This window comes from Trichoderma citrinoviride (assembly GCF_003025115.1).
Source record: "Trichoderma citrinoviride strain TUCIM 6016 unplaced genomic scaffold BBK36scaffold_7, whole genome shotgun sequence".
NCBI lineage: Eukaryota > Fungi > Ascomycota > Sordariomycetes > Hypocreales > Hypocreaceae > Trichoderma > Trichoderma citrinoviride.
In genome coordinates this window covers 799348-819035 of record NW_020194715.1, presented here as the reverse complement: position 1 = coordinate 819035, position 19688 = coordinate 799348, and the positions used below count along the sequence as shown (strand labels likewise).

The 19688-nt window shown below is 55.6% G+C and overlaps 6 protein-coding genes across 6 annotated transcripts; 3 read left to right on the top strand and 3 right to left on the bottom strand.

Annotated features, from left to right (window-relative positions):
• Nucleotides 1-489: 489 nt before the first annotated feature.
• BBK36DRAFT_1135381 (Xpo1-domain-containing protein) lies at nt 490-4236 on the top strand (the record flags this gene model as incomplete). Its single annotated transcript, XM_024892629.1, has 4 exons — nt 490-558; nt 629-882; nt 1126-2659; nt 2722-4236. Exons 2-4 carry the CDS (start codon nt 871-873, stop codon nt 4233-4235), a joined length of 3060 nt encoding a protein of 1019 aa, XP_024749652.1. The 5' UTR covers nt 490-558; nt 629-870.
• Nucleotides 4237-5907: 1671 nt separating this feature from the next.
• On the bottom strand, nt 5908-9238 carry BBK36DRAFT_1135380 (hypothetical protein; the record flags this gene model as incomplete). The annotated part of the gene is given in 4 exon segments (XM_024892628.1): nt 5908-8699; nt 8777-8888; nt 8953-9154; nt 9167-9238. Coding segments are annotated over 3 exon segments (2910 nt in total), but the record flags the coding sequence as incomplete, so codon positions are not given.
• Nucleotides 9239-9799: 561 nt separating this feature from the next.
• Nucleotides 9800-12205, top strand: BBK36DRAFT_1200759 (hypothetical protein; the record flags this gene model as incomplete). The annotated part of the gene is made up of 2 exons (XM_024897144.1): nt 9800-10147; nt 10214-12205. 2 exons carry the CDS (start codon nt 9803-9805, stop codon nt 12203-12205), a joined length of 2337 nt encoding a protein of 778 aa, XP_024749650.1.
• Nucleotides 12206-12673: 468 nt separating this feature from the next.
• BBK36DRAFT_1118673 (hypothetical protein) lies at nt 12674-13525 on the bottom strand (the record flags this gene model as incomplete). The annotated part of the gene is made up of 1 exon (XM_024890500.1): nt 12674-13525. The coding sequence occupies one exon, from the start codon at nt 13523-13525 to the stop codon at nt 12674-12676; it is 852 nt and encodes a 283-aa protein (XP_024749649.1).
• Nucleotides 13526-14547: 1022 nt separating this feature from the next.
• Nucleotides 14548-15810, top strand: BBK36DRAFT_1141183 (glycoside hydrolase family 16 protein; the record flags this gene model as incomplete). The annotated part of the gene is made up of 1 exon (XM_024893434.1): nt 14548-15810. The coding sequence occupies one exon, from the start codon at nt 14548-14550 to the stop codon at nt 15808-15810; it is 1263 nt and encodes a 420-aa protein (XP_024749648.1).
• A 1738-nt stretch (nt 15811-17548) lies between these two features.
• On the bottom strand, nt 17549-19447 carry BBK36DRAFT_1168938 (basic-leucine zipper transcription factor; the record flags this gene model as incomplete). The annotated part of the gene is made up of 4 exons (XM_024895244.1): nt 17549-17818; nt 17854-18359; nt 18433-18649; nt 19256-19447. 4 exons carry the CDS (start codon nt 19445-19447, stop codon nt 17549-17551), a joined length of 1185 nt encoding a protein of 394 aa, XP_024749647.1.
• Nucleotides 19448-19688: the final 241 nt, after the last annotated feature.

Here is a 19688-nt window from a genome sequence, read left to right as displayed (position 1 = left end):
GTGAACATGCGCGTGGCAAGAGGATTTCACAGCTGTATCCATTCTGACAGAATCTCATATTCCCAGTTTCTCCAGTGAACCTATCTCATTCTTGGGCCGCAGTGCCTGCACTTTTTGGGCGTTGGGTGTTCACGTGAGCAGGGAGTTTACAGCGCTCTCGGCCACAAGACAGCTGGTGCAAGTATCATAGCCTAGGCAGGGAATCATTCGACTGTTATGACGGATTGGTGGGTTGCTGAAGATGGAAGCACAGGAAGAAGCCGTCAGAGGCTATACTATTCGGTATGAATACAATATCCCGGAGGCTGGATGAAGCCTCTGTTATCACAGCTTCATGTGCCCATCTCGATAACCGAATGAGGTCGAAATCGCACTGTGAAACATGCGCCCAAAAGGCCCTGAAGAGGGACAGTGCGGACTCCGTGCCCACAGCGCTAGGTTTTGCCCGAAAATCATCCGCCTCCAAACTTCTTCCATGTGTATCTACCACCCCACAGCCTGCACCGACTTTTGAAACAGCGAATAAAGACGCACATTTCTGTGTCCGAGCGGACGAACAAAGTAGAAGGCTGGCCTCTGATAGCTGTGGGCTTTCTTCCACCTCAACGCCTCCACCAACGAATCGATCCTCGAAACTTTTACATCCGTCACCTCGACCTTTTCTGCGATAGATCAAGAACACGAACGACGACAAAGCATTTCGACCCAGGCATGCCTTCGCGGTAGCCTCGTGCCGCCTAATAGTCTAAGCATGCTGCATGTTGCATTCACAAGGCTGCCAGAGTTATAGCAGCACCCCGTTTTAGCAAACACGCTCTTCTGGAATTCCCTTTTCTTTTTCGTTGTGACATTTGATATTATTCTTCAAGCATGGAGAGCCAGGTACGTCAGTTTGCATGTCTCGGACACGAGACCCCGGCTGCTGTTTTCCTCTACGTTTTTTTTTCTTGCTCTGGTGCCCCGCTATCGGCCATTTCCCGCTGAAGCCATCACGAGAGGAAAAGAAAAATGGGAAAAAGCAACGGAGACTCTGCTTCCCCCTCCGGCGAGCACGTGTCTCTGGTGTCTGATGACCACACTTGCTGCTCGAAGCTTAGATAGTAGCTAACACTCATCTGCTTTCAGGTCGAGAATGCCGTCGAGATTCTGTCGAATCCCGCCTCCGACCAGTCTGTGAAAGAACAGGCATTCGAGTATCTCAACCACCTGAGGACCGACCCATCAGGATGGCAGGCGTGCACGAACCTGTTTGCTCGAATCCCCCGAACGTCCGAGGTCGTGCGCATGGTGTGTCTTGAGGTGGTCAACTTCGCCGTACACACACAGGGCCTCGATGCCGACAGTCTGGCCTTCCTCAAGCAGACACTGCTGCAATATGTCCGTCAAGCTTATGGCCCCGGGGCTCAGCAAGATCCGGATCCCGCGCACCTCCAGAACAAGCTCACACAGACATTGACATACCTCTTCGTCTTCCTCTACCGCGACGGCTGGCAGAGCTTCCTCGACGACTTCCTCGACTTGACCGGGCTCCCACAGAACGTCGACAACGTGGCCGGCGTCCTCTTCTACCTGCGGGTCCTGTCATCGGTGCACGATGAGATTGCAGATATGCTTCTCTCACGGCAGACGAGTGACTCGAAGCGGAATACCGAGCTCAAAGACCAGCTGCGGGCCCAGGATATGCAGAAAGTCGCCGAGTCGTGGAAACAGTTGCTTTCCAGATACAGCGGAAACGATGTCGTGATTGACCTTGTCCTGAAAGTCATCGGCAAGTGGGTGAGCTGGATGGACATATCGCTCGTCGTCAGCCAGGACATGCTGAACCTGCTGCTACCCGTGGTCGGGCGGACTGGCAGCGAGGACAAAGTGCGAGATACCGCCATCGATACCCTGACAGAAATTTGCGGCAAGAAGATGCGATCAGCGGACAAGATGGAAATGATTTCGTTCCTTAGCCTGCAGGATATAGTGAGCCAGCTGGTTGCCAGCCCCATGCTGAACGACCTCAAAGGCACCCCGCAGTACGACACGGATCTTGCCGAGGCCATTGCCAAGCTCGTGAATACCACAGTGTCGGATATCGTGAGGGCTCTCGACGACACTCAAGCCAGCGAAGAGACACGGACACGGGCCAAACAGCACTTGGACGGCTTTCTCCCACTTCTCTTGCGGTTCTTCTCCGATGATTACGACGAAGTGTGCTCAACTGTCATCCCATCATTGACCGACCTCCTCACCTTCCTCCGCAAGCTGGGTCCGCTCAACCAAGAATACTCCGGCATGCTCTCGCCGATTCTCAATGCGATTATTCGGAAAATGCGATACGACGAGACAACATCATGGGGCAATGAGGACGAGCAGACAGACGAGGCGGAATTCCAAGAGCTGAGGAGGCGGCTGCAGTATCTCCAAAAGACCATTGCTGCCATCGACCAGAGCCTCTATATGGATACACTTAGCAATCTCGTGGCCACCACGTTCCAGACGCTGGATCAGGCGGGATCACAGATGGATTGGCGGGACCTCGACCTCGCACTGCATGAGATGTACCTCTTCGGAGAGCTTGCGTTACCGAACCAAGGTCTCGGCACGAAGAATCAGCCGTCTTCTGAAGCGTCGGAGAGACTGGTTGTGATGATGCAGAAGATGGTTGAATCAGGTATGTTTCACGTTTGAAGAGCAGTCTATACCTGGGCACCCAGCTGACAAGTTTAACTTCAGGTATCGCCAATTTCTCTCATCCCGCTATCCTCCTTCAATACATGGAGATCTGTGTCAGGTACTGTGTTGTCTTCGAGTCTCACTCCCAATATATCCCCCAAGTCCTGGAAAACTTCGTGCGCCTCGTCCACCATAACCATGTGCGTATCAAGACCCGGTCTTGGTATCTCTTCCACAGGTTCATCAAGCACCTTCGATCTCGCGTTGGGAATGTCGCCGAAACCGTCATACAGTCGATTGGAGACCTGCTGCCCATCAAAGCGGAAGTGCCCGGAGAGGATGCTGATGACGACATGTCTTCGGATGAATCTGACCATTCTGCGGACGCGCTCTTTACCAGCCAGCTCTACCTCTTCGAGGCTATTGGATGTATCTCTTCTACGCACAGCACGCCGGCAGAGAACCAGGCATTGTATGCTCGATCGGTAATGGATCCCCTCTTCCGGGATATGGAGGTCCATCTTCCTCGAGCCAAGGCGGGCGACGCACAGGCGACACTCCAGATCCATCACATCGTCTTGGCTCTCGGTACCCTTGCCCATGGCTTCTCTGACTGGACTCCCGGCACCGCCGCAACGAATCAGCATGGGCCGCCGGACAAGCTCGTGTCGGATGAGTTTTCTCGCGCAGCAGAGGCGATCCTCATTGCGCTTCGGGAACTCAACTCGTCAGCAGAAATCAGGACGGCTTGCCGATCTGCCTTTTCGAAACTGCTGGGCGTTCTGGGTGCCGCCGTGCTCCCACAGCTTCCGAAGTGGATCGAAGGGCTGCTCTCTCAAAGTTCATCCAAGGATGAGATGGCCATGTTTTTGCGGCTTCTCGATCAAGTGGTGTTTGGATTCAAGGGAGAAATATACGACGTCCTCAACATGCTGTTGACGCCTCTTCTCCAGCGAATTTTTGGTGGTCTGGGAGAGCCCATCTCGGGCACGGATGACGAGATACAGCTGGCAGAGCTTAGGCGAGAGTATCTCTCTTTCATCCAAATCATCTTAAACAACGGGCTGGAGGGTGTCCTCATCAGCGAAGCGAACCAGGGTTTCTTTGAGCCCATGATTGCTTCTGTTCTCGAGCTGGCAAAGACTTTGGACGGAAACCTCGGCCCCAGCCGCCTGGCCTTTACCATCATGGGTCGAATTTCTTCGCTTTGGGGCGGCCCTGATGTTGCTACCATCTCAAAGACGCCGACGGCACCGACCGGCAGCCCTAGCCCGGCAATTCCTGGATTCGATCACTTCATGATGGAGAGGTTCCATTCTACTTGCTGGGAGGTCATGCGGAATCCCAACTTCAAGCCGTCGAGCGACGCACAGACGAAGCAAGTCTTGACGGAAATTGCCGCGCTGGAGCAGACAATATACACCAAAACAGGCGACATGTTCATACAGCAGATGCAGAGCGAGGTCTTTCCCAGCCTGGGCATCAACGGCGACGACTTTCTGCGATCGTTGACCACCTCGGCTGATAAGAGGCAGTTCTCCACATACCTCCAGCAGCTGCTAAGCCGTCGGTAACAGCGACCAGACGATACACGTGGAAGCATTGAAAATTTATATACTACATCATTCGGGATAGTGGGGCTCGGTCCGGTAGTGGTTGAAGCCCAAAAGGGGGTAGAGGATGGATATCCAGGGCAGGGTAAAAGAGAGAGCGACGAGGGCATATCATAGAATCAACACCACCGCCACCACCATCACCACCAAACCTCCCATCATACGACCACTTATCTCTTTCTATATTTCTCTTCTCATTATCTGCATGAAAAAGTTTTCTAAATACGAAAGGGGGGAAATATGAGAGGAAACGGATTCCTCGTTTGTTGAATTCCAGGCGCGTGTGTCGGTGGGTGGGAAAGGGGAGCTGTCCATCGGGTAGGACTCTGTTGGTTATGGTAAGGGGGAGGGAAAAGACTTAGGTAGCGTATATAGTGTAATAAACGTCGTAAAAACGCGCTGGTTGTTAACGAGAAAGACACTTATTCCTCTTGTACCTTCATCACACGAAATAAGATAGAAAATAGGAGAATGATGAAGTCTTAGAAACTCGCTAACCAGCCAACCATCAAAATTAAGTCTATAGAATATCTCAAAACAACAAGACATGGAAAGGAAGCGATAACCAAAAAAGAAGTTCAACCAAAAGGTGCTGCCGCCGCTCAGGCCATGTCAAACAACAACAGCACAAACAAAGAATGGTGGTAATAAAAGCGACAAGGAAAAGTAGGAAAAAAAAATATAAAGTGCCCTGATTGACTCTAATGATGATAAGTTCTTTTGTATACCTTTCGTTATGTATGTAAACCACCCCCACGGTCCTGTAATTGCAAATTTCTCCTCCTCTTTCTTTGATACGGCGCACCTTTCGTCGTAGGAAAACCAATTTCCCTCCCCCTCTTCTCTTCACACACAGAAGCCGACTAGACAGGAGAAACAAGAAAAAATGCATATAAGGGGGGAAAGAAGACAAAAGGTTGGAATGGTGTGAATTCAGTCTCTCCGCTTTGCTCAGATTATGTAGCCTCCGCCGGCGAGACTGCGCCAGTCACGCACCCCCATGGCCTCTTCGAGCTCGACGCACCACCAGAGCACCTCCCTGGCCTTGTCGACCTGCCCGCTCTCTTCGTGGGCGCGCGCGAGCGCGAACCACGCGTCTGAGTAGTCCCAGCCGGTGCCGAGGCGGGTGAGTCCCGACAGCAGCGTAAAGGCACGGTCACGCGCGGCTAGCCGGTCGATAAGGGGCAGACGGAAAGCCTTGTAGGGCTGGGGAAGCGCATCCACACCTTGAGACTTGTCGCCGGAGCTTCCCGCTTTGGCGGCATCTTTTTCGTCGCCCTCGGCAGCATTGGCTTCAATCGTACTCAGGTCGGAGACGAGTCCCAGAGGAGTAAATGGTAGCGTTTTGAGGGCGGCTGGCGAAGATCCAGACGGGGCGTTACCGGCATCATCAAAGATCTCATGTCCGTCCAAGGGGGGGATTGACGGCGTAGGGAGCAGCTTTTCGCTGTAGATGTCAAGTAGGATGTTGGATAGTCCCACGATCGCTGCGGGATGATCGGGGTAGTACGCCAAGGCAGACTCGAATTCAGTCCGAGCGGCATATGGCGTTTCCTTGGCGAGCGCCAGGAAACCGAGCTTGTATATCATGTTAGCCATTTGCACTAGGTAGCCGCGCAATCAAGAAACTTACCTCGGAGTAAATGTCGCCCCAGAGCTCATCTATGCTCTTCTTCTCACCCCAAGACGGAGCCCTGGTAGTTGCTGGCCCGCTGGCCGGGTCTTTTGCTACATCACTCTCGAGCGTCTGGATCAGCTTCTGCGCTTCGGCAACGGAGCCCTTGCAGTCTTCCAGCATCCCTGCTCGGCGATAGAAGCCGGCAATCATCAGCCACACTTTGATGAGAATCGCCGTCCGCTGGTTTCGCTCCTTGTCTTTCGGGAACTTGATCAGCGGTAGAAGGTGAGGTAGGGTAAAGCTGACGTCGCCCGAAAGATCATCGTCGGCGTACTTGGAATTCGTGGAGAGATAGGAATTCATAGAGGAGCGCGTCCTTCCCCTGGAGGAATTTGTAATCCGAGTCTGTAGACGCCTGCCAGCGGTTGAAAAGAAGTCGTGATCCGTCGAGTCGTCTCCGATAACAGTAGCCTGGTGCGAGAGGCCGCCCAGGCTCGACGACCTACGCCGCTGACTGCCGCTTCTAGTCGTCTTCTTTTTCAAACTGTTTCTCCTTCCAGATTCGCTCCTCTGGGTCTGGGCCCCTAGACTGCCGCTCCGTGACCGTCGGGTTCCGTTTTCTGCCGTGACCTGAACTGTTGGGGCGATGCTAGGGGCAGTGGTGTGTGATGTCGCAGGCCGATCTGGCGCTGCTGTCTTCTCGCCCAGCGTTGCGTTGCTCATCTGCTTGGTGGGCGGTCTCGACCTGTCTGCGCGCGATCTAAAGATGCTTCCCTTGAACGTGTGCGAAGTCTTGGGCGGCTCTCTCACAACCGGGGGCTTGAGCGCTGGCTGTTGCACGTCGATGCTACCGAATAATCGTGAAAACAAAGTCAGCAGTTCATAACTGGCATTCACGGCGACGTCCGGCCCTTCCATGAGCTCTACCAAGGCAAGCTGTGTCATCTTGACGTCCAAAATTCCCACCTTCTCCTCATCACTCATATCATCAACAAGCCCTCTTGGGGGCGCGGCCTTTTCGGCGTCGTTGAGGTGCTCACTGCGGAACCCGCTGTCCGCCTTACCAAAGAGAACGGTTGGGTCCTTGAACTGCTCCAAGGCACCTTCGCAGGCCCTCGCTGCCATGGTGTAGTCTTGCCGGGCGCTCAAAAGAAGGGCCAGGAGATGCCACAGGGGGATAAGAGACCTCTCCTGCCAGTAAGGCCCGTAAAACAGGTTGTAGTCCTCTTCAAACCCGTGTACGGCCATCAATGCCGATCTAACGAGCTCTATAGCTGTAGCAAGCTCGCGACGCTCAGCCAGCAAAAGACCAAGGGCGAAGAAGCTTCGCACGTCCTTTGACCGACCGTATTCGGGGGCCAAGGATCTTCGAAGGCATCTGATGGCTTTGGACTGTATCTCAGCCCTTGACCCAGCTTCGGTCGTCACCCGGGACCAGTGAGCATGTGCAAGGCCAATGGCTTGCCACGCGAGAGCCACGGTCTGAGGCGGCGGGGCGTCCGGCTGCACCTGGCTCTCTTCCTTATCCTCCGCGATCACAGGAGTGCCGTTCTCTTGCGCATTCACGTGCGGGAGCTTGGAAAGCCAGTCCTCCAGCTCAGCGCCCAGCTGCCGGGCCCTTTCGGCGGCCTCCATGTGCCCGTATGTGCACAGCGTCATCACGCCTTGTGACAAAGTTTCCAGAGCAGCCTTGTCGTCGTCCAAGCTCGGCTCAGGGTGTCCCGTCTTGGCCACTCGTGCCTTGCCCTTCTTCACAATGTCCAGGTAGGAGTCGAGGGCTTTGAAGGCCAGGTCGAATTCGGCCACGGACAAGTGAACGGTGAACAAAGACCGGAGGATAGCTGTTGAGTGGTATGTCCTTGTCGCGGCGTTGTACAGGGTTTCGAGAACGCTCCGGCTCAGGAGATCTCGACCACCCTGACCCAGATCCTGCTCACTCCATCCACGGCCGCACAAAATAGACCAGTTCATCATGACTTGCTTGATAAACGTCTCGACCTCAACGCGGTCTTCGTCGGCTCGGGGAAAGGTCGTCTCGCCGAGCAGGAGGGCCTGATAAGCCGACTCTGCTCGCTGGAGTTCTACCCTCAACTGGCTTCGAGCTGACATATCGTCCACCATCTTTTCAGCTTGCCCAGTCGGATACGGGAGATCGTTCTCCAGTATTCGCGACAACGCCAGATAGTACTCGTTCCAGATCCTCCTCCGGGGTACGGAACCCTTGAAGCCGAAACCGCCCGTGACAGGGGCTGACATGATTTTCCAGTATCTCGCCCAAGATCGGAAGCTGGAGATGGAATTGGGGTCGTCGAGGGAGATTTCGCTGTTGTGAAGTGCCTCACTGGTGAGCATGCAGTGCTCCGTAAGAAACAGCTCTGACCAGTATCGCAGCTGCTTGCGGATGCCGTGACCGCTCCAGACGCGGTCCAATGACGGGAGGCCCTCCTGCAGCGCAGCCAGCGCAGGCAACCTCAGCCCGTCTCGCATCAGGCAGTTCGCCCTGAGGTAGGCAGCCTTGAGCGCGCACACGCTGGTCCATTCCGATGCCGTATTCGCCGGGTCGATGTCTGGAATCTCTGCGGTGAGGCTCTTGGGCAGTCGTTCCAGGGCCAAAGAGTACTCGCCGACCACCCAATGCAGCCATCCAACGCAGACCTGGGCCTGGAATCGTTCTTCGGGGCGGGATTCGGACTCGATAACGGCCATGAGCCTCGGAAGTCGGTTGGGAACGTCGAGGTCGGACGGCTGCGTGCCGGCGGCGGTCACTTTGGAGATGGCGCATTCCGTTTCGGCGGTCAACGTGAGGCCTGTGACGAACCAAGTGCCCGTAATTAGCTTCCGATGTGTACACGTCGAGCCGTCGGGCGTCGGATAGGGGACATACATTCTCGCGCCGGATCGTGTTTGCGGACCTTGCGAACCAGCTCCGGAACATCTTGCCAGTTGCCCTCGCATCGGGCGTCGTCCAGCGAGTCGGCATAGCGAGCCGCCTTTGCCTAAAAGCACGGTGAGTTAGAGATAGTCGTCGGCCATCGTTGCAGCTGCAGCTCTTCTTACAGCAGCCATTGTGCGCCCTGCTCAGGAGAAAGAGGGGGGGAGACAAAGAAGGGACCCTGGGGAATAGTGGCTCGCAGCTGTGATTCAGCTCCTAAGCAGTAGCTCGACGCAACGCGCGGAAACAGAAGCTGCTTGTGCCGCTGACGAGTGACAGCTCAAGCGTTAAACGGCCAGCCACCTCGAACGCCCAAAACAAAAACACACACACAAAAAGCGCCGGAGTCGCGATGACGCGAAAAGGGGGGGCGAGGCGAGGCTGTTGAGAGATGAACAATCAAATATGGACGTCCAAGGGAGGCGGCTGGAGCATGTGGCAGCACAGCGCCTGGGGCCCTTTGACGTAGTGCTTAAGATTAGTGCAGCTACAGCGCTGAACAGCAGTAATGCGTGCACTATTACGAGGCACTGCTGCGCCGGACAGGCGTCGAGACCCTGGCACACGAGGGCCAGTGGGCCAATCAGCGGCGCCACACGGAACCCCACGGTCGCCGACAAGGCACTACACGTACCTGAACCTTGCCCGTATGGGAAAGTGGACGGGATTTGACATCAAAGGGCAAAAAAAAAAAAAAAAAAAAAAGTTAGAGTAAGCTCACCACGACAAGCAAAGACGAAGAATGAGATATTGACGGCGGTGATGCATACAAAGACCAATTGGTGATAATTTCTGGGGTATCAACCCTCAATCAGCTCGTTGTTTTACACTGCAAGCGTCGCCTTCGGCAGGGCCGAGCTCTCACTTGTCGACACCGAGTCCTCTCCCTTCCGACGCCTCTTTACAGACATCTCGTGAGAACTCTTGTCATCTCAGCCTCGGCCACGCATATATCCAGTCAAGTCTCTCTCAGCCAGAATGTCCTCCTCAGCTTCAACAACGGACCTCCGCGTCCTCACCCGGAAGCTCACTTCCGTCCCGCCGGCGCAGCTCCCGCATGCTCTCCCTTCCCTCATCCGCCACGTCCTTCGATGCCGCGATGCGCTGTCCGCGCCTCAGGATCCCAAGCTCAAAGGCGATGCCTCCCAGACGTCTATGCTTGTGCACAAGCTCAAGACCAGCATCACTACTCACTTGAACGGCCGGAGCCGCGAGGGCAGATTCGCCGCCATTGGCCTGATCAAGGCAGCCGTCGACGTTGGAGGCTGGGAGACTCTGCGCGGCTCTGAGGCCTGGGTGCGCGGACTGCTCTCTATTATACAGGTACAATCTCATCTATCCTTATCATGCTCTGCTATTGTAAAGTCCAAATGCTAATATCAATCCCAGAAAGGCGACCCTGCGGCGTCCAAAGAACTGGCTGTTGTCACTCTCACGAAAATTTTCATGCTCGTTCACCCTTATCAGACCCTCGTGCGAGAAGTTGCCACGCCTTTCCTGCCTGCTTTTGGCACGGCATGCCTTCAGCTCATCAAGCACAAAGCCGAAGCGCAGACCTCTGCGCCTTTGACTTTGGTTGAAACCATCTGCAGCTCATTTTCCACTCTGATCCCCTTGTACCCGCCGACGTTCCGCCCTTTCAGCTCCCAGATCCGGACCGCGGTCGGCGTCTACCTGGCGCCTACCTGCTCGGATGAAATCTCCGTCCCCGTGTCTCTACAGCGAGCTGCTAGGCGTCTCGTCGCCTCCCTTCACTTCGTTGCGGCCAAGTCCAGCGGCGGCGAAGAATGGGCCAAGCTCGTCGACGGAATCATCCAGGAGTTCCACACCACCGCCGACCAGGTCCTTCGAGCCGTCGACGAGTCGTGGGAGGCAACCAGTGGTCGTTCACGATCCCAGGTCGACGTCGATGGGGAGCCTCATGGCCAAGGCAGCTCTGTCGACAATCTGCCTGCCTGGTCCGGTCTCGAGGCCGGTGCCGAGCGGTTGATTGGGCTCTTCCACTTCCTCGCCGACCTGCTCAGCTATCCTACCAAGGCTGCTGTTACCATCCCCATCAGCGGCCTGGTCGATACCGTATCGAGAGTTTGCCTGATCGCCCGGCTGTCCAAGTCCCAGACCTGGGAACAAGCCGTCGAAACCAACTCGGCCATTGGCAGAGAAGAAAAGGAGGAACTATGGAGCTTGATGCCCGACATCCACGTCGCAGCAATGAAGCTCGTCATCGCTCTGTTTGAGAGGCTGCAAAGACACATGCTACCCCTGGTCCCCGAAATCCTGGACCACCTCATCCGTGTCTTCAAGTCGGGCATCAGCATCCCCTCGGTCCGCGTAGCCGGATACACCACTCTCAACACCATCCTCCAGCTTGCCGGGCCAACACTATCCAAGCCTGCCGTGGACATGCTGGACCCCCTCGTCGGGGCATGCTGCCGAGACCTCCAGCAAGACGCCGGCTTCCTCAAGCCCGCCGACAAACCTACCACCACCACCACTGCAACCCCCTCCCAGAAAGGCCCAAAGAACGGCGCCGCCACCGTCAACACAGACCTCTTCCTCCAACCCACCGCCGCCGCCGCCGCAACCGAACCCCCGACCCTGGAACCGCACCACAGGAACGCCGCCAGCGCCCTTCTCGCCGCCATCCTCGCCCAGCTCCCGCAGTCGCACCTCAAGCCCGCCCTCCGCGGCCACCTCGACAAGACGGCCATCCTGACGCGCAGCCGCGACGCCATGCTCGCCAGCGTGCTCAACCCGTACAGGGACCAGCACGGCAGGATGTATCCCAGCATCTTGCCCCATCTGGTGCAGCAGTTCCCGCACGATCAAGGGCTGGAGATTTTGCGCAGCAATCTGCGGACTAGTGGCGTCCAGGGCGCCGGAAGCGAAATGTTTGCCTCGCTAAGCGAGGTCGCTGAATTGCAGCAGATCGATGAAGAGGAGGAGGAGGAGGCCGAGCAGGAAGAAGGAAAGGAGGAGAAGAAATCCGATGAGGAAATGCAAGATCCATCGTCGGAGAAGGAAGCAGCAGCAGCAGCAGCCTCCCCATCCAACACCAAGATCGACCTCCCAGTTCAGAGCACCGTCACCGCCCCCAACCCCTTCGAGCCTCGCGCCTCAAAGAGCACCGGGAGGGCAGCTTCCCCGCCCAAGAGGAAGCACGAGGGGCCGGACGTGCCGGTCAACCCCAAGAGACAGGAGCTCGAAAAGACGGAACCCGCCGCGGCCTCGGCCTCGGTTACTGCGCTGCAGACGAAAGGGGGTGAGAAGGAGAGTGGACAGCAAGAAGAGTCAGATAGCGACGACGACGAGGGAAGCGTGCACTTGAATATGGAGCTGGATGATGATGAAGAGGAGGAAGATGAAGAAGAAGAAGAGTAGAGTTGTACCAAGGGCGGGGATAAGAATATCAAGCTGTAGAGAAGTGGCACGAGCCGTGTATTGGATATATCTGCATAAGATGTAAGATGTAGTCTACACCATGATCACTTTTGTTTATCTCTCGATTACAATGAATTGAATAACCTGACCAAATCTCCAACCAGTTGAAACGTCCAGCACAGTGGAGTCAGATGCAGGACGGAAATGTAAAAAGAAAATCAACGACAAATCAACATAAGAAGGAGAGGGGACAAAGATAACAATAGGTGATATGCCTAAACCTGCGCGCCCTATATTCTTTCCAACGCCGTCCTTTGTTCGAAATATTTGACAACCGAAATCCCTTGGTTAGATAAAAGTCAATGTCCCAGTATAAAGTTAGGTATATGAGAAGTCGAGAAGAGGAATGCCATGCAAGACGGCCAAACCAAATCGAAGAACAGAACCCTTGATCAGCTAGGAGATGCTTCAGTCGCGCAGCCAAGCTCGGCGTTTCTCTTCCTTCCTGGCGCGACGCTTCTCTTTGAAGGCCTTTAGTTCGTTCTTGGTAGGCTTCTTGTTGGACCGCTCGGCCTTGAGGCTGCGGCCGCCATGAGCATTTGCCGCGGCGTCCACGTCGAAGAAGGCGTTCATCTGGCGCTTCGACTTGGCTTCGTCAGAGTGGCGTTCAGCGCCTTCTCCAGCTTGGAAATGTCCAGTAAAGCGGTTGAAGGTCGCCGTGGCGGCATATATAGCGGCAGGATCGCCGACCAAGCCGGTGGTATCCTCTTCCTCTTCGTTGGTCTTGGCGTACCACGCATTCGGATCATAGTCGCCGTGAATGGCCGGGTTGTAGCCTCCAGCAACGGGCTTCTCGTGAGAAGGCGGCTGGGGCTCAACCACAAGCGAGGTTACCGCAGGGCCATTTGCGCTAGGGACTCGAGGGTTTTCCCACTGGCTCTTGCCCGTGAAGCGGTTGTAGAAGAACCAGGCCTGGCTGTTCGGATCCCACTGGCAGTCCCATCCGTCATCCTCTGGCTGCTGCGGCACCGGCTCGTCTGGCAAGGGTGGACCATCGGGAACGGCTTCATTCGGCAGCGGTGGCGCCTCTCCAGCGGCAGTCGCATCGGCTCGTGACGACTCTTCTGGCGACTTGTCGTGAGAGCTGGCGTCCCGCGATCCGTCAGACTCGTCTTCCTGAGTCACCTCCCCAGCCTCAACGTCCGAGTCCTCGGCACGCTCATCGTTCGCCGCTTCCTGAACAGAGTCGGCGACCGCAGCTGGCGACTCAGCCGCCTGCTCAACTGTGGCATCTGTGGCGGTGGTCTTTGGCGATGGCATGTTGGCTCAAGCACAGCGCACCTCAGGCAGTCGTCTTTTTGCGTCTTATTGTCCTTGCTCTATTGTACCTGCGTTCATCTGCAAACGTGAGTATCCTGATAACGCCATGATCGACATGATACTTGTGCACCTAGAGCTTAGCAGGCGGGGACGAGGCAGTCTTGAAGCAGAAGCACTGCGGCTACGAGCTCGCTCTTGGTAGGTATTGCGCCTTTTCGCGTTGCAACGAACAACGAGCGAATAATTACCTGAGTCGGAGAAGTAGTAGAAGCAGTCTCGCGCGCCTCGCTATCACAACCGTGCTGTTGCTTTGGCACCGCAACTTGCTGTGAGGCTGGCAGTCAATGATTCATGCGATGGAGGTAGGGATGAAGGAAGCTTGACGGATATGCAAGCAAAGGAGGATGAGTGATGGGGCTGTTCGGTTCAGCTTCGGAGGAAAATCTATAATCCGGGAGCTGTGATTTGGGGGAGCTCATTTTACAGTGGGCGATCCCGGCGGAAACCAAGGCGGAACGTGGAGATGATGGCTGCTATTTTAGCGCTGGTGTCGCTTGACAGTGACAGCCCAACCTTGACTTCTTGTCTTGTCCTGTCCTGGTCTCTTCCGACGTCCCATCAGGTTACATCTGCAGTTCTTAGACGCTGGGGCTGCCAGAATACGAGAACGTCCCCATTGTCGACCCAACAGTGATCAGCTCAGCTGCATCTCTCAGTCCAAAGAGCCCACAATATGCATCCAGGTCGCGAATGAGCGTGGATTGTCGATCCCCGTCCCTTGCTGCCGGCTTCTCTTCGTCTTCCGCTCACTTCCATTCTGTTTCTCTCGCTTGTCACCATGTCTTCTCTTCACGTGTCAAGAAGGGCAGAGAGCTCTTGGGAGTTGCGTATATGCACTGAGCAGCATCGCTCGCCTGTCACATGCCTTGCTCTCTGTCTCTGCCACTCCCGTTCTCATTCCCTTTTCCCCTTTCTTTGCGCTCGTTTGGAAGTAATATTGAACTCTCCAGCGGTTCACCAACATGCATTGGCCGCCCCTGTCACAACTCGTAATCCCCATCCTCATCCAATGTACCAGCGCCAGCCAGAGCGCAAACAGTAGCCCCCAGCCTCTGCCAAATGGCGATGACTCCGTCTGTGACTGCTTCCTCACCAATGGCACACAGCCCGGCTACTTCTCCAACCACATGTTCTTCGACTTCCGGAACCTGACCAAAGACGCCGGGATCCCGCCGATTGTGACCAATGTCACCAACGCAACCTATGTCCCGCCAACGAGCGAGTACTTTTCCAGTGACGAGTGGACGAGCGTCTGGCAGCTCCAGGGATGGAGCAATAGCGAGGGCAAGGGAAAGGGCCTGTCCGGGGCGGCGACGGTCCTGATGGCCTACTCCCCAGCCAACGTGTACATCCAGAAGAACGGCGACGACGATGCGGACTCGCAGACGTTCCTGGCGCTGAGGACCCAGCGGGAGCCAAAGTTTCAGTCGGCGGCGGCCTTCCAGACCAAGACGTCGGACTACCAGTTCGTGTCTCTGCGCATGCTCGCCCGAACAGTCGGCAGCCCGGGAGCCGTGACGGCAATGTTCACGTATCGCGATGCCACCGCCTCGTCGAGCCTGCAGGAGTCGGACTTTGAAGTCTTGACGCGCGGTCCCCGGGAAAGGGTCCAGCTCACGAACCAGCCCTCCTTCGACAGCGACGGCAAGGTGAACCCGGAGGCCACCACCAACGCCACGCTGCCGGGCGACATGATCTGGAGCCAATGGGCCGTCTACCGGCTCGACTGGACGGCTGATAGCAGCGTCTGGTATGTAAACGGCCAGCAGCTGGCCAATATCACCTTCCAGGTGCCCCAGGACGGCGCCGGCATCAATTTCAACGCCTGGTCTGACGGAGGGACTTGGAGCGGAAACATGAGCGTGTATGACCAAGCGAACCTGCAGATCCAGTGGATCGAGATGATTTACAACACCTCTTCTGCCTCCCAGCGGAAGCGGGAGCGGGATCCTACACACGGCCTCCTCTGGAGCCGCGACGCCGGGCCCCATGGCGAACTGCCCCGGCGGCGCGACTTGTCTCTCCGCAGCAGCAGCAGCAGCAGTGACGAGAGCGGCTGCAAGGTCGTTTGCAGCATCGACAACGTTACGGAAGCGGGAGTTGCTACCATGCTGTGGAATACCAGTAGCACAGCCACGCGGATGGCCGGTGCTGACGCCGTGAGAGACATTGCATGGGCGTGGGCCCTCCTTGTTGGGAGTCTTGTATGGCTTATGGTCACTTGACGGGAACGACTTGATGATTTCATGAGACGTACGAGGATATGTACGAGGATGCTCGAGACAAATCTGAGCTGTCCTTGAATGACGGATGTTGGAATGGTCCTTGCATAGTACGGAGCGGATTACGAATCTTCATCTCATGACTTACGTTAATGATACAAACAACTTGAGTAATCATCATCCTTATACATACACATGGCCTCTCGCCCAGCTACATCAAGTCTGATCTCGATATGGGATCGTTTGTACAAATGAACCCAGTTCCTACACAACCTTACATACTACCTATACCCTTCATGTAAAGTAAGCTTGTCCTTCCGTGAAACAACAAGGATCCCCCAGGCACCCACTCGTCCCCCAGTGAATAAGGAACACCCATTTCGATGCACGAGACCGCGGAGTAGTAATTCTATTACATACTTCAACTCATGGATGATGACCTGGGCCCCCTCCTTGTTACCCAAGATCTGACTATCCCCGCAACTTTGTACATACACGCGCCTCCTCCTCCTCCTGTGAGTCTACGGCTAGGCATACAAGCACAGTATCATCGAGATCTCATACGAAAATACATCCCATTGCCACGTTCCGGTGTTAGATTTTCACCTATATTCCCCCCTTTTCACACCCAAAGAGACAAATCGAGTAAAGCCCATGGCTGAACATGCCCCAGCAAAGACTCAAAAGCTCACCGACACACAGAGGAGTAACCGTTCAGCAGCAACTCCTCCGTCACACGTCCAAAGTAAGCTTACATGCAGTATATTTATTCAAGATCATGCTACCATATTTCCACGGGCCCCCCTTGTCTTGTTAAACCACGGAAGCTCTCCCGCTTCCCTTCCCGCTGGGGTTGTGCTGTTTTTCTGTACTCTCTTGTTTTCCGTAACCTCCAATGACAGCCTCCATAACAGGTTGAAAGAAATAAAAGACAACTTTTCAATATCATAACACAAAAATTAACTTTTTTTTTTCCATCCCTGTGCTAATATGCTGAACAACACCAATCCAGTGGTATAATGGGTATCTCCACCACGTCGTCCTCTCCGGACAGGGCTCGAACAGAAAAAGGCCCAAAGACATGGCCCATGCCACTAAAGTGATGCTTCGTTACTTCGTACATCAAAAAGACCAAGTTAAAAATCGTATAAGTGGTTGAAAGCTAAGACCGAAATCAAAGCCGTACAGTTCGCCATATGCAAGGCACACTCCCTCGGTTATCGTGATATATTGCTTGTCTTGGATGATCTTTTAGAGTAAGAGATGGGAATTGTGCACTGCTGTCATCCGTGGTCAGAATCCTTGGCGCAACCAGGGTTTGTCGAGCAGACGGAGTTACGAAGATATAACTCTACGTAACATCTCGATTCGCCTTCTCCACAGCCCCGTCTTACTCGGACCTAGGCACTGCCCAGAATCGAGTGAGTAAGGGGGGCAGCAGAGGACTCGTTTCTCGTGTTTAGAATCCCGGCCTTTCGGACGCCTCCGTCCTACTAAGCCCACTGAAGGGGACCGATGGTTAACCCTCCGCCTCTGGATACTGGGGAGTCCCTGTACCCAGGTAGGACGTGGATCGTAAGGGCCATCCGGTCTCGACGTAATCTCCAAAGCCATTCTTGAAAGACCAAGCTCATCTCGACTTCGAGGGAGTGTAGGGTCCGCTATAAGCAATACCAGGTGAGCCTCCGTCGCATGACCACCGTCATCGATAGCATGCGCGGAGGCCGTTATGATTGAGAGATCACCTCATGTGAGTCTGGTCAAACTGAAACGGCTGGTTGGGGAAAGCCATGCTGGCACTGAGCCCAAACGGATCCCAGTCGGGTTGCTGGTCCAACAACTGCGTCATCGAGGGATACTGAGAACCCGTAGTCACCTGGTGTCCGGGTCCGGTGGAGGCCGGCGAAAGGAGCATTGGTTGCTGTTCCCCGTTGAAGCCGCCTGGGTATGGGCCCGGGCCACTGGGCGTCTCAATCTCGGAGTCTTCGACCATATCGGCTTCGTATTCTTGCTCTATGCGGCAACGAGTCAGTTCAAGCAAGATACCGCATCAACACGCCTCCAGCGAGGCCTATCCATCTTACCAAGTTGCTCAATGTGGTTCTGGAATGACGGCGTCGGATAGAATGATGCGCCAGAGTTCATAGCTCCCCGCGACCCCGGTTGCATCATTGGCTGTCTCGACGACGGAGTGGCGACGGAAATGGGAGTCATCTGCTGACGAGGCATCCCAGAAATAGACCCTCTCATGGACATGGTGTCGGAGGCTGCGGGAGAAAAGGCGGAGCTGGCCATGCTGGGGGAGTTGGAGTGAGAAGAGGGAGCTGGTCGGTTCTTTGGTGACGGCGCAGTCTTGTGAGTCTGCAAGGGCGGAGGCAGACCAGTGCCTGGTTCGGTCTTGGGAGCAATGCTGGAAGTAGACTTGCGCGCGTGGTGCCGGTGCATCATGGTACGTTGAAGGGGAGGTGGCTGCACCAGGTTCTGTGGCATATGAGTGGGTGCCAGGTTGGGGCTGCCGGTTTTGGCCTGAAGCTCGGCTTGAACATCGATGCCTAGAAGTCGGAAAGCGTCAGTTGAGAGGCCAAGGTAGACGTAGTTGCGACTTGAAGATGCTCGGCAACGTACCCTTCTCAAGGAGGATGCGCTCGAGGAGCGAGTTCTTGTATCGGAGCATCAAGCATTCTTCGGCGGCGGTGCGGTGCGCCGCCTGCAGGTTGTGCAAGTTGGACTCATGGACGCGGATAGTCTCCTCGAGCTGCTTGATATATTCGGTCCGTCGTTCGCGGAAGGCGGCTTGGGCTTGTCTGTTGCGTTGTTTGCGCTCCTCGGAGGTTGCATATATCTGGTCGGATAGAGAGGCACGTGTCAGCACAAGAGTACAGGTTACGATTGTAGTTGTGATAACGTTTGCCGAAGACGTTGTCTGAAGGTGTGAGGTAACACGGGAGCTGCAGCGAATTACCCAAAAGGGCAGCAGAACGCCTTGACCACCCATGCAGCCGCCTGATTAGACGAGGCGCCATCGAAGCCATCGCTGGCTGTAGTTGGATATGGGGTGATATGCAGGTGTATCTGTGAAGCGGCGAGGGTATCTGGCATGCTATCCGAGAGGTAGCATGATAGCTGCGATAGGAAATGGAAGGGAACATTGTTCGATAGGGAGCAGGCCGTCGGCTCGGAAGAGGAACAGAGGATGGAAGGGGGAGGGGGTATGAGGTAGGCTGAGGGGTAGCACCGGGAAGATAAGACAGACGAGATGCAAGACAGAGACTAGCAGCACTGCTGATACCGTCTATGTAAGGTGGGCAGTAGTGATGCTACTACCACTTTGCATAGGTAGGTAGGTAGGTAGGTAGTAAGTCGTCGTCGTCTGCCATAGGCAGTGTGGTGAAGATGACGTTGACAATGGAGAGACAAAGACAGAGACAGAGGAGATGGGGCAACTGACTGGCTTGCGGCCACCCTTCCGCTTGGGCTGCTGGCCGTCCTGCGAGACGTTGATGATGTTGCTGCCGCTGCCGGCGGTCATGGGAGGAGCCTGCTCCCTCTCCGGGGTGGAACCGGTCGAGTCCTCGCTCTCGTCGCGGTGGTGAGGGTTCGGCCCCGGGTTCTGGGTCGGCGGCTTGTTGTCGATGGACATGATGTCGGCCATGCCTTGGGTGACGGCGCGGGGGCCCGTAGAGACGACAGCCGCGCTGCGGCAAGCGCCCCAGTTGGTCTCAAGAGGACAAAACCGCCAAAGGACACCCAGCTCAGCGTCCCGGTGACGTGGTTCGCGGGTGGGACGCCTGGTGTTCGCAATCAACAAGCGCGAGCGGCGGCAAGGCTATCGCGAGGGATGGCCAGCCGACAGGACCGTCGTGGGCTCTGGTTCGCCCAGC